This window comes from Solanum stenotomum, chromosome 9, assembly GCF_019186545.1.
Source record: "Solanum stenotomum isolate F172 chromosome 9, ASM1918654v1, whole genome shotgun sequence".
Taxonomy (NCBI): domain Eukaryota; kingdom Viridiplantae; phylum Streptophyta; class Magnoliopsida; order Solanales; family Solanaceae; genus Solanum; species Solanum stenotomum.
Window position 1 is genome coordinate 2,555,697 of NC_064290.1, and position 13,486 is coordinate 2,569,182.

Below are 13,486 nucleotides of genomic sequence, written 5' to 3' on the forward strand. Positions count from 1 at the left end.
TTATGCAATGAAGTGTATGCATAGCACTAAGAGCAGTTTGCATACCATGCTGCTGAAGTAGAAACCAACGGTGGTGAAGTAGAACGACAACATCCTGTAGAAGTCAAATCGACGCCCAAGCCTATAGACATCACGGCTCAGTGTTTGTTCTCCATTTCCATTTGCCACCTTTGCCTCAAATTGAGAGATCTGATTCATCCCCACATCACGACCCTTCCCTACTTGGATGTACTCATGATGTGTTACGAATCCTCCACGTAAAGTTGAATTATAACCTGAAGATGCACCCAGTTAAGTACCAAAATATGCCTTAACAGTTTCACCGTTAAAAAAACACTATCCCACCTGAAAAGATATCTTCACTCAGGTTAATTGTTTTAGAAGCTTTGCTAATACCACCCCTTGTTACATGAAAGATTCTGTCGAAAATATCAGGATGACCATAATGAAATCTTACCCTGTAAAATTTAAAAAGAACAAAACAAGTTGAGTCAGTCTTTAAAAGAAAGAACAGAAAAATGAAAATAAAAAATAGCCCTAGTGAATTGCAATTAAGAGTAAAAAAGGTCATATCAAATAGTATCCATTTCTGCACAGTTGGATTAGAAGGTTGAAAGTTGAAAAGGCAAGAGACCACAGGAAGAACGTCAAAGAAAGCTTCGAATTTATGATCAACATGCGATAGTTACTGGATGGCAATTGGTCAAGTACAGGGACAATGCAATATATTAGTATGGCAATAAATTTGAGCAACTTACTAGAGCTAAGTCCTGAGTAACAAAATTGAGTCTGACAAAGTCAAATTGTATCCAGAAAAGAGGTGAAAAGAAAAAGAAAAAACAAAGAAACAAAAAGACTAGGCTATTTAATATTGTAAGGTGTAATTAAGTGTCAAAATGTAGATAAATCATGAATATATATAGCCTGAAAAGATTAGGCCCGAAACCAACACCAAACCAGGAAAAGACTCTTCAGTTTTCCTACTTTAGAACCAAACAATTCAGTTATGGTAACAATAGCCTAAACTAAGCCAAACAAATATTCATCCCAAGTCCAGAAAGCTCAACAAGAGAATTGAACTTAAGAATCAGTTCAAAACATTTACAGCTGCACAAGAACAGTCATGTCTGCATAATTTTTTCTGCAATAGGACTCTTGCACTGCAAGAGATGAAGAAACTATCTCCAGCATTAGTTAGTGCTAAAGAAATAATAGTTGTACATATCTAGGCTTTCCAGGTATATATCGATGCATTTATATGAAGTTGATGGTATGGATTTTCTCTCAGGCACTTTTATCGCCAACTGGTCATGAAAGCACAGACCTGGCCATGAAAGCACATCTGGAAAACTAAAATACCACACAAAGTATACTGTTTTGTGTGGCTACTAGCCAAAGAAATATCCCTTGCACAGCACAATTTGATGAGAAGAGGGATCCCATTGCGTTCAAGATTATTATTTTAGTTGGAGAAAAAGCAGACATAGTTAACCATCTTTTCCTTTACTGTAAGATAACACCACAACTATGTAGAATTATCTTAAACCTCAACGGGGTATCCTGGACCATGCCTGGTAAGGTTATGCTGAGGTTAGACAGGCTCTAAATAGTTGAGAGGAAACAAGCTTATGGGCAAAGGATATGAGTAGATGGAGAATTGTCCCTGCTTGCATAAGGTAGACAACCTGGAAGAAAAGGAATTCCAGATGTTTTGATGATGTTGAGAATGGAGTGCAGAAGATCAAACTAAACTTCATCTTGCTTTTGTGTTTTTGGTGTAAACAGATTTTCTTAAATGATATTGTTTCTATTGTTGATGTTTTAGATTCAATATAGACATGTAGAACAATAGAAATTGAGAGTGCTTTGTAAATATGGTTTCATTGCAACCCATGTACTGATTTGTTTATTTGATATATAGATATTGTTACCAGTTTCAAAAAAAAAAGTGTTCTTTCTAACAGCTTTAAGCTTTTAGATGAAATAATCACATACTTCAATAGGTACAATTTCATATTGTCCATGCTCAAAATGTCCAGTCCTGGGCATGCTGGAAGGAGGGGAGGGACGAAGGATTCTTAGAACTTGATCTCTACAGGCTATGCGAACACAGAAGAGCAACTGGGTGACATGTTCACGAAAGCCTTATATGGAACCCAAGTACCAACATGATTAACATTAAAAACATAGGTGTACATATATAGGCTTTTCATGTATATAGTGATACATTTATAGGCAGCTGATTTTTAGAAAATTAAAGGCTTAGTTACCTTAGTTAGAATTTCTTGTACTGCTAATGTATTTATACCTCTGATTCTTGGAAAGAACAATACGAGAAATTTGTTGAAGTGTGTGACCATCTCATCTAAAAGCCCATCCTAAAGCTTAAGCTTTTAGAGAGAGCACACTTTTATTATTTAATTATATTCTCAACACGCACGTGCGGGCCTGATTCTTTTTCATGAGCCAAGCACGTGGAAATTCTTTTTAATATGGGTGGCGGTGAGATTCGATCTCAAGACCTTTGCATGCTCTGATACCATGTTGAAGTGTGTGACCATCTCATCTAAAATCTTAAGCTTTTAGAAAGAGCACACTTTTATTATTTAATTATATTCTCAACAAAATTACTGTTTTTTTTTTAATTACAGTTAGGTTAGATTATAAGTACCTAGAAAGTTGATGTCCTTAAACTGATGACTACCATGTGACTGTCAATTAATGTTCATGAACAAAGCAGAAAAGGGTTTGCAAAGTTGAGCTGGTTACTACTTATTTTATGCAGAATAAGTGGATATGTAAGGCAGAGAGCTAGGAGAAAGCAAATGAAAAAATCATTTAATTTTCTTTCCTTAAAAGAGAGAGTCAGCCGGGGGTCTTTCGGAAATAGCCTCTCTACCTCCCTGAGGTAGGGGTAAGGTCTGTGTACACTCTACCCTCCACAGACCCCACTTATGAGACACGGGGTATGATGTTGTTGTTGTTGTTGTTGTAAAAGAGAGAGTCAAACAGAAATCGTTAAACTATATTGTGATGGCCAAAAAGATTTGGGGGAAAATGATGTCCATGTAAAAAAAATTGACCACCAACCAGTACAAAAATAAAACTAAAACAATAAATGTCTAATACAGTAGTACAATGGAACTGAACATTAGCAGCTTCAGGTCTTCAACATATTCTGCATCAGCAGAAAACATATTTCATTGGAAGTCAGCAAGATGACTCACCTTAAGGGATTGGCCAAAATTCTTTGTCCGATGGTTACAAAACTGGTCTCCTGATTGGACATGAACCAAGCAAGCGAAGAGACACTACAACAAAAAGGATAAAGTAAGCAATCTATAACCGTGTGAGCTATCAAGGGCTTATAACATCAAATATTGCAAACCTTCCAGTAAAAATATGCTCCCTTAAACCTAGTATTGTCGGTCTTTGCTTCCTATGAGGTTTCAAGAATTCTTCCAATACATTCCTCATCTTGAAAGCTTCTTCAAAATAATTATCCTAGAAGAAAGAAGTTAGACTCGTAGTACATATTTAATGAAGAAGCAGAAAAATTAAAAACTTACTTGATTCATATCTATGGTTTGTAATGCTTCTCCTCGAGTAAAAATGATGGCATGATTTTGATTTTCAGGTTTCCCTTCCCCAATTTTAGGCGGGCCAGGAAGCTTGATACGGTATATTTCCTAGCATGGCAGCACAAAGACATTTACTTATTCCAGTGATATGAAAAAGAAAGATCACCTTTTGTGCAAATTGATCGCTGAGGAAAAAACATTTGTTGACGAAATCTTTGTTTTTCTTTGCAGTCACACTCATACCTCATCCAATTTATCACCTCCCTTCACCAGCACAGAGTAGTAAACCTTCTCGGACTTTCCATTAACAGCTTCATCCCGCTCATCTATGTAAGCAACCCGTAAAGATGGATACCTGAAAAGTTCAAAATAGAAATAAAGATACGCACTTCTTTCTCCTAGAAGAATAGTCGGAATTTCCAACTTACGTCAACATGAGATTCAGAATATTGACATAACAACTACGGTCTCGCTGTTCACTGGACTTCTTCTGAGCACCATAGATCTGACAGGACACAACATATGTGAACTTCAGATCTGCCAATGCCTGTGCACGCTCCTTCAAGGCTCTGTAATCTGTTCGATTCATATCAATGATCCGATATCCTCCAAATATTGCTGCCAAGTAAAGGGTAGATAGTTAACACCAACCACATCCAACTCACAGTATCACAGATATATTGTTATACAAAGAAACAATAAAATTCAAATAGCACCTTTGTCCTCTGCAAAATCCAGAAAGTACTGAAGCTCAAGAGCCTCCCTATAGTACATCATTCCTCTCACTGGAATTCCACGAGCACAATACAAAACAGAGAGCATAGTTGAGTGACAACAAAATATACAGTCAGAAGTTGTATGAAATATCAAGGATTTATTGCGATTCAACCTGTCCTTGCAAGTGTCTGTCCTCTGTATGATACCCAGTAACGAATTAATTCATTCCTGTCTTTACTTAAGTATCCAAGCTTAGGATCATTGATGCGGTCCTCAAAATTTTTCCATTGATCTATTTCATGGTCAAATAAAGGCAATCGAGATTAGTGCTTCATCTATGTTGCAATGTGATACTGTAATTAACAAACCACAGACTACACACTCGCCTGGATATATCTTCTGAAGGTAAAACAGAGTGGTAATACCATCCTCATTTTCTTTGTTAAGTTCCTCATCAGAATAGAGAACATCTTCATTATAGTAAGGAGTCAAGACACTGAACAATAAATAAATATTGAAATTAGTTCTGCAGTTGCAGCACCGCAAGCGGACACATAGTTGCAACATGAGTAAATAGCATGAAACATAAATATCACGCATTTTAAGCTACTTGGAGGAAGAATTTAAAAGTAACACACATGGTACGTGGACAATTGGCATTTCAAACCAATCAAGTGACGAAATGAAAGCAAGAAGTTTCTCAAGTGCCTCTTGTCATTCATTTAATTTATGAAAGTGAATCCCCATATTTTCTACAGAATTTCTTTTCAATTGCTGTTTTATCACAAAATCCTTGTACCACAGCTGTCAGGTATCTGTACAGGACAAGCATCTGTTGATTATTGCTATTCCAAAACCTGTTATTGCGGGAGTGTACTCCCTTTATCCCCAAAACTTGATCTGCCTTCCTTTTAAGTACTACAAACCCAAATATCATCTGTACAAACAGTTTACTCTTCGTCTCATATTTAATGGGACAGTAGTTGAAAAATAAAACAGTAAGCACATTCCTCTACAATCCATAAAAGTTGTATATTGAGCAGCATAGTGGACAGGCATCTTTTAATTTATTGTTCACATAAAACAGCAAATGGGAAGATGTTCCAAATTGGAAGAGTCAGCATTCATTCCATCCGTAACCATAAACGTTTGATTTGTATCACAACGATATTCATTTGTCAAACAACCACTTTAGCAACGTAGCAGGCCAACATAACTTTAGTTCCTGATCTATAGCTTCAGCAATGCTTCATAAAGAAGAGAAACAATAAACTCACCAGCAAAGCAATAAGGGTCGTTCAGTTCTAGCTCAGAACTAACCTGAAAGAAAGCATATTACGAACTCTGGGAGCATCTGGCATTTTCATAAACAGGGAGTTTGCGAAAAAAGTAATTCGACGGCGAGCATCCAAATTTGTAGGCACATTAATTGCAGACTCTTTCACAGTCAATAACAAATTAAGCCGGATAACCTATAGAAAAAATGGAGTATAAAAGACGCAGATAAAAAGCATTAGTAAGATATAAAACCATGATATAAAGAATTAACGAACAAACAAAGTGCAGGTTCAAAATACCTTTTCCTTCCAAGACCTGTTCTGAGTGAGATAGATATTTATCCTTTCAAATCTTTGCTCCTTTCTATCAATCTGGTGAGCTCTTTCCAAAATTCTAGGGAAAAAAAGAACAGAAAAGACGAAATTGTACATCATAATTGAAGATGCTCATCACAGTGCAGATTTGATTACATAAATCTCGTGTCCTCTGAGAAAACTAATTTCTGTCAAGAACTTACTCATGGCCATCAAACATAACATCTTGAAAGATAATTTCCATGATATCTTGGATAAGGTTGATCATAGGGGATCTTTTCCCCTCTTCATCTTCATAATCTGCCACCTATTAGTACCACAATCAAACACACAGAACGTACAAGCAGAAAACTCAGCCTCCAAAACTTCATCAAAAATGCTGAATTCGAGATGGAGAAGAAAACATTTAAATCATGTTACTAGTTTGTGCATATACATGTATTGCACTTACCAGAAGATTCAAGAATCTCTCCAATTTATCATTCAGTAAGGGCAACCCACTCATCCGAAATTTCCTTAAGAACCTTTTTTCTTTTATGCTTTCATCTATTTCTTTGCGTATCTGCTCCACAACCCTATAAAAGAGACCAAATTCCAAGTAATCATATGGATTCTTTGCGACAAATTACAGAAGTACTGTACGACAAATATGGACCTGGACCTTCAGCGTTAGATAGTCAACAATAAAGAAAAAGACTAGTTAAGTACTTGAAAATGCCTTACATCTTATCATCTTTGTCTTCCAGAATGCCAACCAGCAAATATCTAAGTGTCTCATAGCATTCGATCACTGCAGAGCGCATAAAATCATCACTTTTGATTTTCCGGAACAGGTCAGCATCTTCTTTTCCCCTGAAATCTTTTGCCATATCCAGTGCTATTGGAATCTAATAAGATGCAGGTGAAAAAACTGAGACAAAAAAGGGAATATTTCAATGGTCTATATTCAACAATAGGAATCAAGTATCACCTTACTAGCGAGCAAGAAAGGAGGCCACTGAATAACAGACACTTCACTTGATGAATACGGTACAAGAAGCAGATCTCTTTCCCTGGCAGTTCACAGCGACAAAAGAATCACCAACTTAATTTTAAAGTGCATAACTGCAGAAATCTATTCACTAAGTAGCATGATGAATTTCAGGCGTGGTCCCCACTTATGGCTGATCAGATCCTCCATCCGCAAGGAAAGTATGAACTCATTCCACATCTGAGAGAACTTTGCAATGTTCTTCCTCTCCAAAGAATCATCCTACCACAGTAACACAAAGTTCATCAGAAGAAAATAGTTGAAGTAGGAGTTAGAAATTGTGAAGATGCAAGAATATGGGAGCATCTATTTGCATATATAAGTAATTACTACCTCATATCTATGCTTTTTTTCTTTTTTTGAAGATGGCACAAGACGTTCACTAAAAGCTGAAGGAATTGACTCAAATCGTGATCGTAACATCCCTAGCGTCCTTATCTAAAAAAAACAAAAAGGTAGAAATAGTTAAACAGTATAACTAGTTTTTCAAGAGGAATAAGGGCATGAAGGATTATCCAGAATAATTCAGTCCAAAGAATGTATTCATTGCTTCCAACCTCGCCAAGGTGGCTGAATGCACCATAGATCCCTCCAACAATTGTAGAGAATATAGCATACCAAATTTGTGTGTCCATGAAATAGACCTGCATGCAATCCATATCTCTTAGAACTCAACGTCAGCTTGTCATTTTCAAGTGATTTTTCTTCCATAACATACCAGAAGAACTGGCGCCCATAGGACAATCACTACTCCAATGTTATGTGGCACTGAATAACATTCAAATGCAAAATGATTAATTACATGTTCGCAATAAATCAAGGTGAAAAGAAACTTTAACAAAGACGTACAATGTGGAAAGAATTCATGCCAGTCAAAGCTTGTGACTCTTATATCCATAATTGCCCTGGTAGGCTGCACTAATGGCAATATCTGCAGGGGAAGGCAAAAAGAGAGACTGAGGAAACAAGAACATCCAATTAAGAGCCATCTCGTACTGCAAAGACATAGAGAGATCTCAGTAAAAACTGAAGCTTGATTTTCTTCCATTTTCTTCTTTATGAAGCAAAGGGAGTGAACACTTTTTTCCAATAGAAATTGTAATAGCATCGTTGAATCTTAAGTAATACTTCTGAAGTAGCACATGTTAGTCTGTGGAGATAGAAATTGGTCTTACAAATGATTTAGAATCGACATTAAGTGCAACATAGAGAAACATTGATGTCTAACCTTGTAGTGCACCAGCCAACCATGCACCACAGTTTCTAAGAACATCTTAGTGTTTGAATAGCTAGAACCAAATAATCAATACTTCTGGATGTGCAAGGAAACATCCAGGCTAAAAGCATCCAGAAGCTTCCATTTCGAAAAGCAGTCATTTAATTTGTACACACAAAAGTCATTGCTGCTTGTCATACCATTCCTCTCATGACCTCAATGAATTAGAGTTTAACATATGAAATTCAAAATGGAGGTCATCCAGTCGAGTTCCATTTAGTTGGGGATGTTACAGTCCATTGCAAGTTAAGCAAGATGGGGGAACCAACAATTGCATTGAGCAAGAAAAGAAGAGGATGAATTGAAAATATTCTTCAAGCTGCAAGAGGTATCTAACATAAGTTGTAGTTTTCACATTTCATGATAGTTAAACACATTCTGATAGTGGTTTCAGACATGTTACCAACAGCAACTACTAATCTTGACATTAGTTCAGTTTTTTTTATAAAGTAATATTTATTAATTATTATGGCCAAAAAAGTGCCCATATACAAGAACTAAACAAAAAAATTGAAAACCTACAAAAAGATATGATGTCTACGGCATTCTATCTTATATACATAAAGAGATTTCATGGGTGCAGGTCACCTAAGTGAAAGAAGGCTACTCCATAATTGTACAAAATTCATCTCTACCCCCTCAAAAACTCTTCTATTTTTCGCTCTCCAAATAACCCGCATAAGTGCTAGTGGAGCAACATTCCAGGCATGTGTCTTTCTCCTACGTACCACAATTTCAACTGAATGTTCTCCTTTCACAGTGCCTGCCATCTCCTGATAAATTCCAAACCAACTCAGCATTTTCCACCATAACCAAATAGTAGAGGAGTGAATGTTGGAATGGTGGAAAATGGGCAAAGGCATGAAGAGATTTTACCATGGAACAGAAGATGTGTGTCTAGAACAAACAAGACACTGGTTGAGAAGAGAGATTCAGAATGAAAGGTGTTAAAGTATTTAAGAGATAGTGTATCTAGATTCATTGTACCTGAATGAGGAAAAACTTAAAGAAGAATTTATATGATACCTTTGGATATTCTGCACTTAATTAAAGAATATTTACTTATCATTAGCATAAAAATTCATTCTGCCATACTGTGAAACTCTTATATAAAGAGCACATATGTAAATTGTTACTTAATCATGTCAATGGGCTCTTTGTTTTATTTACACACGCTATCCGAGCCAAATCCATCCCTATTCTAGGTTTACCCGATGACAAACCCCTACGATAGAATGTTCAACAACAACAACAACAACATACCCAGTAAAATCTCACTAGGTGGGGTCTGGGGAGGGTAGAGTGTACGCAGACCTTACCACTACCTCGTGGAGGTAGAGAGGCTGTTTCCGGCAAAATGTCCAATCCTAGACGTGCCAAGGAAACGCATGTCCCATATTAGTTGAAGAAATAGTTTATCATATCCTTACATGGTTTTAGACACTCCTCAACTCATTAGCTAATTTTTGGGGTTGAATTAGGCCGAAGATCATTTTCTTTACAACAAAATGAAACTCATTGGTTGTTGTCACCTTGTATGGGCTTGGTGAATCCTCACCTCATGAGCTAAATTTTGAGGTTCAGTTAATCCCGAGGTCCATTTTCTTTACATGATATCAAAGCCTCTATGATCATGGTAGAATTTAAAGAGCTTCTGCTACCATTGTTCTAAGCCAATATTTTCTTATTTTCTTCGTAACAGTGTCCTGTGTCGCTACTCTGTCTACCATCATTCAAACACCATTCAACTCTCCGATGATCGTTTGGTTCCACTATCTCTCCAGCGACCAGTGCGCTCCTGTTATGAATCTTTAGGGAAGGATCGATTCACAGGGCGATATATAAATCAGCTTGTTAAAGGGAGGCTGAAACCTTAGAATTCATTAAAAGAGAACTCTGATCTCTTCAGCTCTTCAAAGGGAGACTGAAACCTTAGAGTTCAATGGGAGAGAGAACTCAAATCTCCTGCTTTTTGCTGAAAAATGACTTACTGATTTATTCATCAAAAGCCCCTTTAAATAGGAGTCTTATTACATCAATAGGAAGTCTAACTCTTATGGAAGTAGGAGACTATAATCCTATTTCAAACTAATAACTATAACTTAACCTAATCCTTATGAAACTCTGGAACATAAATCCTATTCTAGAATAATAAATAAAGCAACTAAAAATATAATTAAATACTTAAATTAATTACTTCCAACGCATCCCTAACAACTCCTTTGTATCCAACCAGTTCTTTCCTCTAAACCTTGATATTCTTGTCCTTGAACTATCAGATCAGGTTACGCTAACAATGTATTGAAGATTTGCAACATCATATCCCTTTTCGATGATTAAGACTAGATTCATCATCGTGTGTAGTGCAAGAAGCACTTTCTATCGCTATGCAGTTACCATCGACTTTTTGGAGGAAAATATTCCAACAACATTTATTTTGGTGATTCTCATCATTTCAACAAGTGTAAGTGTCATGTTTCCAAAATAAGCACACGTTAGTTTTCCCACCTTAAGTTTGAGAGGACCTCCTAATGTATCAAGAGAATATGTATCTAGATCTTTTACTTGATGACGGTGTGAATACATTGTTCAAGAGTATATACGCCGTCGTGAATACAACTATCATATTACTTAGGATATCATTAGATCCAGACAATAATAACATGACAATAGGCGTTGATGATAGAGCTGAATAATGTGTTTTAGCCCTTTTGAAAAAGCCACGTGGAAAGAAGTCAAGAACATACAAGATGGTTATGCTGAAGTAGAATGCAAAGTGGACAAGTCTATTCACGACAATCTTAGACATGGCAAGCCGCATCATCAGTATCTTAAGACAATCTTTTGATGACATAGCAGTCACGTCGGAATCACATGGAAGTCATGTTATATAGGAATCAATGACGGTTATAAAAGTTGTCGTTATATAATTTTAAAATTTATTTTTTCACACATGTGGAATAAGGACAATCATACAAGAAGAAAACCACTCCTCAGACATGCTAAAATGGATTTATAAGGATAAACGGAATAATAAAGCTTAAGGGAAAACATTACCTCAACATAGTAGCTGAATGAGAGCTTGCTTATGAGGAGCATGATCCAGAAGAGAGTGTACCTGAGCAAATAAAATAAGGGAATGAATTGTTAGATCAGTTCACTGTATCAACCATAATTACAAGTATTCACTATAATCTATTAGCTAACCTTGCCCCACATTCATGCACAGCATACCAAAAACGAATATGAGAGGAACAGAAGAATAGAAATGCTATCAAACAAGACTTGTTTATTTGTGTAAAGATAGAAGACAAATGAGTTCTTACTTTAACAAGGAGAACATGTCTTCGTGCATGCCTCTTCCAACATAAAGCTTAGGCTGGATACACTACATCTATTAGACAAATGTGACAGAACAGTCCATGTAAGTATCAAAGCATAAATATGCTGACCTGAGCCCACCACATAAGGAGGCTGATGATTCGCCAGTTCGAGCGCTCCATGGATTTCCGCAAGAAAGGGAAGAAAAATATAAAGGCAGCCAATATCTCTGGTAACAAATAAATAGCAACACAGTAGTAATACAGTGATTCATTTTCAATATTTCCTCCCAAATTACTGAAGAATCTCAGAACTCCCGCTGGATCCTGAACAGATTTTGCATAAGCAACAGGCATGACGACAACCCAGAATGCTGCAAATGCAAATTTCAGAAGGTAGCGAAGAATCTGGGTGATTTTTAAGCTCCTCCAAGCTCTCAGACTGAGGACTATGTCCAAAGTAGCTGCAGAAAGAACATATATATGGACCACGCTCAGCTAAAGACAGTCACAATATGAAAAATGGTAAAATCTAGGCACACTCCTTACACTTCTAATAAAAAAGTTTCTAGAAGATTGAAAAATGATAGAGAAAGGAAATCAAATAAGGTACTGCAACTACCTCTCAACGCGTTAAGAATAGCAGCAGTTATGAAAATACTCAAGACGCTTTTGAACACATCCGCATCAAAAATCACAGACAAAGATCCTGACTGATTCCATGCAATGATAACCATTGCCTGAAGAGGGAAGGAGGGAGATGAGATCAACACAAATATTTCATAAAGATGACATGAAGATGCAAGGGAAACTTCAGTATTTTTGCAAGATATCTTCTTGTATTGTATAAACCCAAGCACCCAACTCAAAATAATGGCAACGGTTGTGTAGCGCTTGATCCTTTACTAACCACCTTGATAATCTTCTGTAAAATATTCTCATTCTTATCAATAACCGAGCAAGAACTCACAACACTCCAAGTGATCAGCAAACTGTCAGTTGGAGAACTCACTGTGGACATGTGAAGTAAATATATGGCATACCATGTGCCAAGTTATAGAATCTGAACAGTCCAGTGTCCATCTAATTCAATGCCAGGACAGAAAAATAAACCCCTTTGTTGAGAATACAATTAAATAATAAAAGTGTGCTCTCTCGAACAACTTAAGCTTTTAGATGAGATGGTTACACACTTCAACATGGTACCAAAGCTGGCAGAGGTCCTGAGATCAAATCTCACCCTCTGAGATCAAACCTCACCGCCATCCATATCAAAAAGATTTTTCACGTGCTTTAAGCTTTTAGATGAGATGGTTACACACTTCAACACCTTGAATTCAGCAAAATCTAAACCAATGAATTTCAATTCTAATCATATGAAAAACATCAAACAAATTTATAGAAAGCTATAACATTCTCCAATGTCAGCTTTGCTAAGCATAGTTGGTCTTAAAGGAGGAGGCTGCATATGATAAATCCTAAGAGTCTAATAAAGCGGAAAGAATTCAGATGATTCATCCAGCCAATTCCCAGAAGTTCAAAAATGAGGGCTAAGTTGATTGATGCCTCGTTCATTAAAGCCAGTGCTTTAGTCGTGCTTAAAGCCTCAACAGACCTTAGCTATTGAACAACTCTTCTACTTAATCAACAATGAGACTTTTTCAACTCTTAACATTTCAACTAGCGAGTAAAGAAAGAGAGGCATTGCATTTGGAAAGAGGGAGAACTGCCCCCTCTCCCACGACAAGGGCAACCATCTTGATCTTGCACCGAGTCCTTTTTCTCCATTTTGTTCATATTTTCATTACAACTTTCCCAAGCAACTTCTGATGAAAGCAGTTCACCAGGGTTTCAAAATATTCTACCAGGGCAGCATTTCAGAATGCAAAAATTACCTTCTTCTTTTATGACAAGGTAATCCACAATCGCTATCCTTCGGGTGCGCACAGGTAAGCCCCTCTCCATTGTAA

General features: G+C 36.8%; 2 protein-coding genes across 3 annotated transcripts in view; one reads left to right on the forward strand and one right to left on the reverse strand.

The window, feature by feature from the left end:
* LOC125875815 (probable galacturonosyltransferase 15) overlaps nucleotides 1–13,486 on the forward strand; it is a 222,935-nt gene that overhangs the window by 10,943 nt on the left and 198,506 nt on the right. The gene's annotated exons all lie outside the window — the stretch shown is intronic.
* LOC125875812 (callose synthase 7-like) overlaps nucleotides 1–13,486 on the reverse strand; it is a 28,111-nt gene that overhangs the window by 3,456 nt on the left and 11,169 nt on the right. For both annotated transcript variants that reach the window (XM_049556850.1, XM_049556851.1), the window contains 25 exons: nucleotides 12,139–12,256; nucleotides 11,649–11,980; nucleotides 11,523–11,575; nucleotides 11,254–11,314; nucleotides 7,770–7,851; nucleotides 7,639–7,688; nucleotides 7,478–7,564; nucleotides 7,254–7,358; nucleotides 7,048–7,142; nucleotides 6,861–6,942; nucleotides 6,614–6,777; nucleotides 6,342–6,465; nucleotides 6,094–6,197; nucleotides 5,876–5,969; nucleotides 5,619–5,770; nucleotides 4,685–4,794; nucleotides 4,471–4,590; nucleotides 4,298–4,366; nucleotides 4,010–4,199; nucleotides 3,825–3,936; nucleotides 3,570–3,689; nucleotides 3,389–3,504; nucleotides 3,228–3,311; nucleotides 346–458; nucleotides 46–275 (listed from right to left, as the gene is read on the reverse strand). In XM_049556850.1, coding sequence (XP_049412807.1) covers nucleotides 46–275; nucleotides 346–458; nucleotides 3,228–3,311; nucleotides 3,389–3,504; nucleotides 3,570–3,689; nucleotides 3,825–3,936; nucleotides 4,010–4,199; nucleotides 4,298–4,366; nucleotides 4,471–4,590; nucleotides 4,685–4,794; nucleotides 5,619–5,770; nucleotides 5,876–5,969; nucleotides 6,094–6,197; nucleotides 6,342–6,465; nucleotides 6,614–6,777; nucleotides 6,861–6,942; nucleotides 7,048–7,142; nucleotides 7,254–7,358; nucleotides 7,478–7,564; nucleotides 7,639–7,688; nucleotides 7,770–7,851; nucleotides 11,254–11,314; nucleotides 11,523–11,575; nucleotides 11,649–11,980; nucleotides 12,139–12,256 — 2,967 coding nt within the window. The remainder of the gene's footprint in view (nucleotides 1–45; nucleotides 276–345; nucleotides 459–3,227; nucleotides 3,312–3,388; nucleotides 3,505–3,569; nucleotides 3,690–3,824; nucleotides 3,937–4,009; nucleotides 4,200–4,297; nucleotides 4,367–4,470; nucleotides 4,591–4,684; nucleotides 4,795–5,618; nucleotides 5,771–5,875; nucleotides 5,970–6,093; nucleotides 6,198–6,341; nucleotides 6,466–6,613; nucleotides 6,778–6,860; nucleotides 6,943–7,047; nucleotides 7,143–7,253; nucleotides 7,359–7,477; nucleotides 7,565–7,638; nucleotides 7,689–7,769; nucleotides 7,852–11,253; nucleotides 11,315–11,522; nucleotides 11,576–11,648; nucleotides 11,981–12,138; nucleotides 12,257–13,486) is intronic.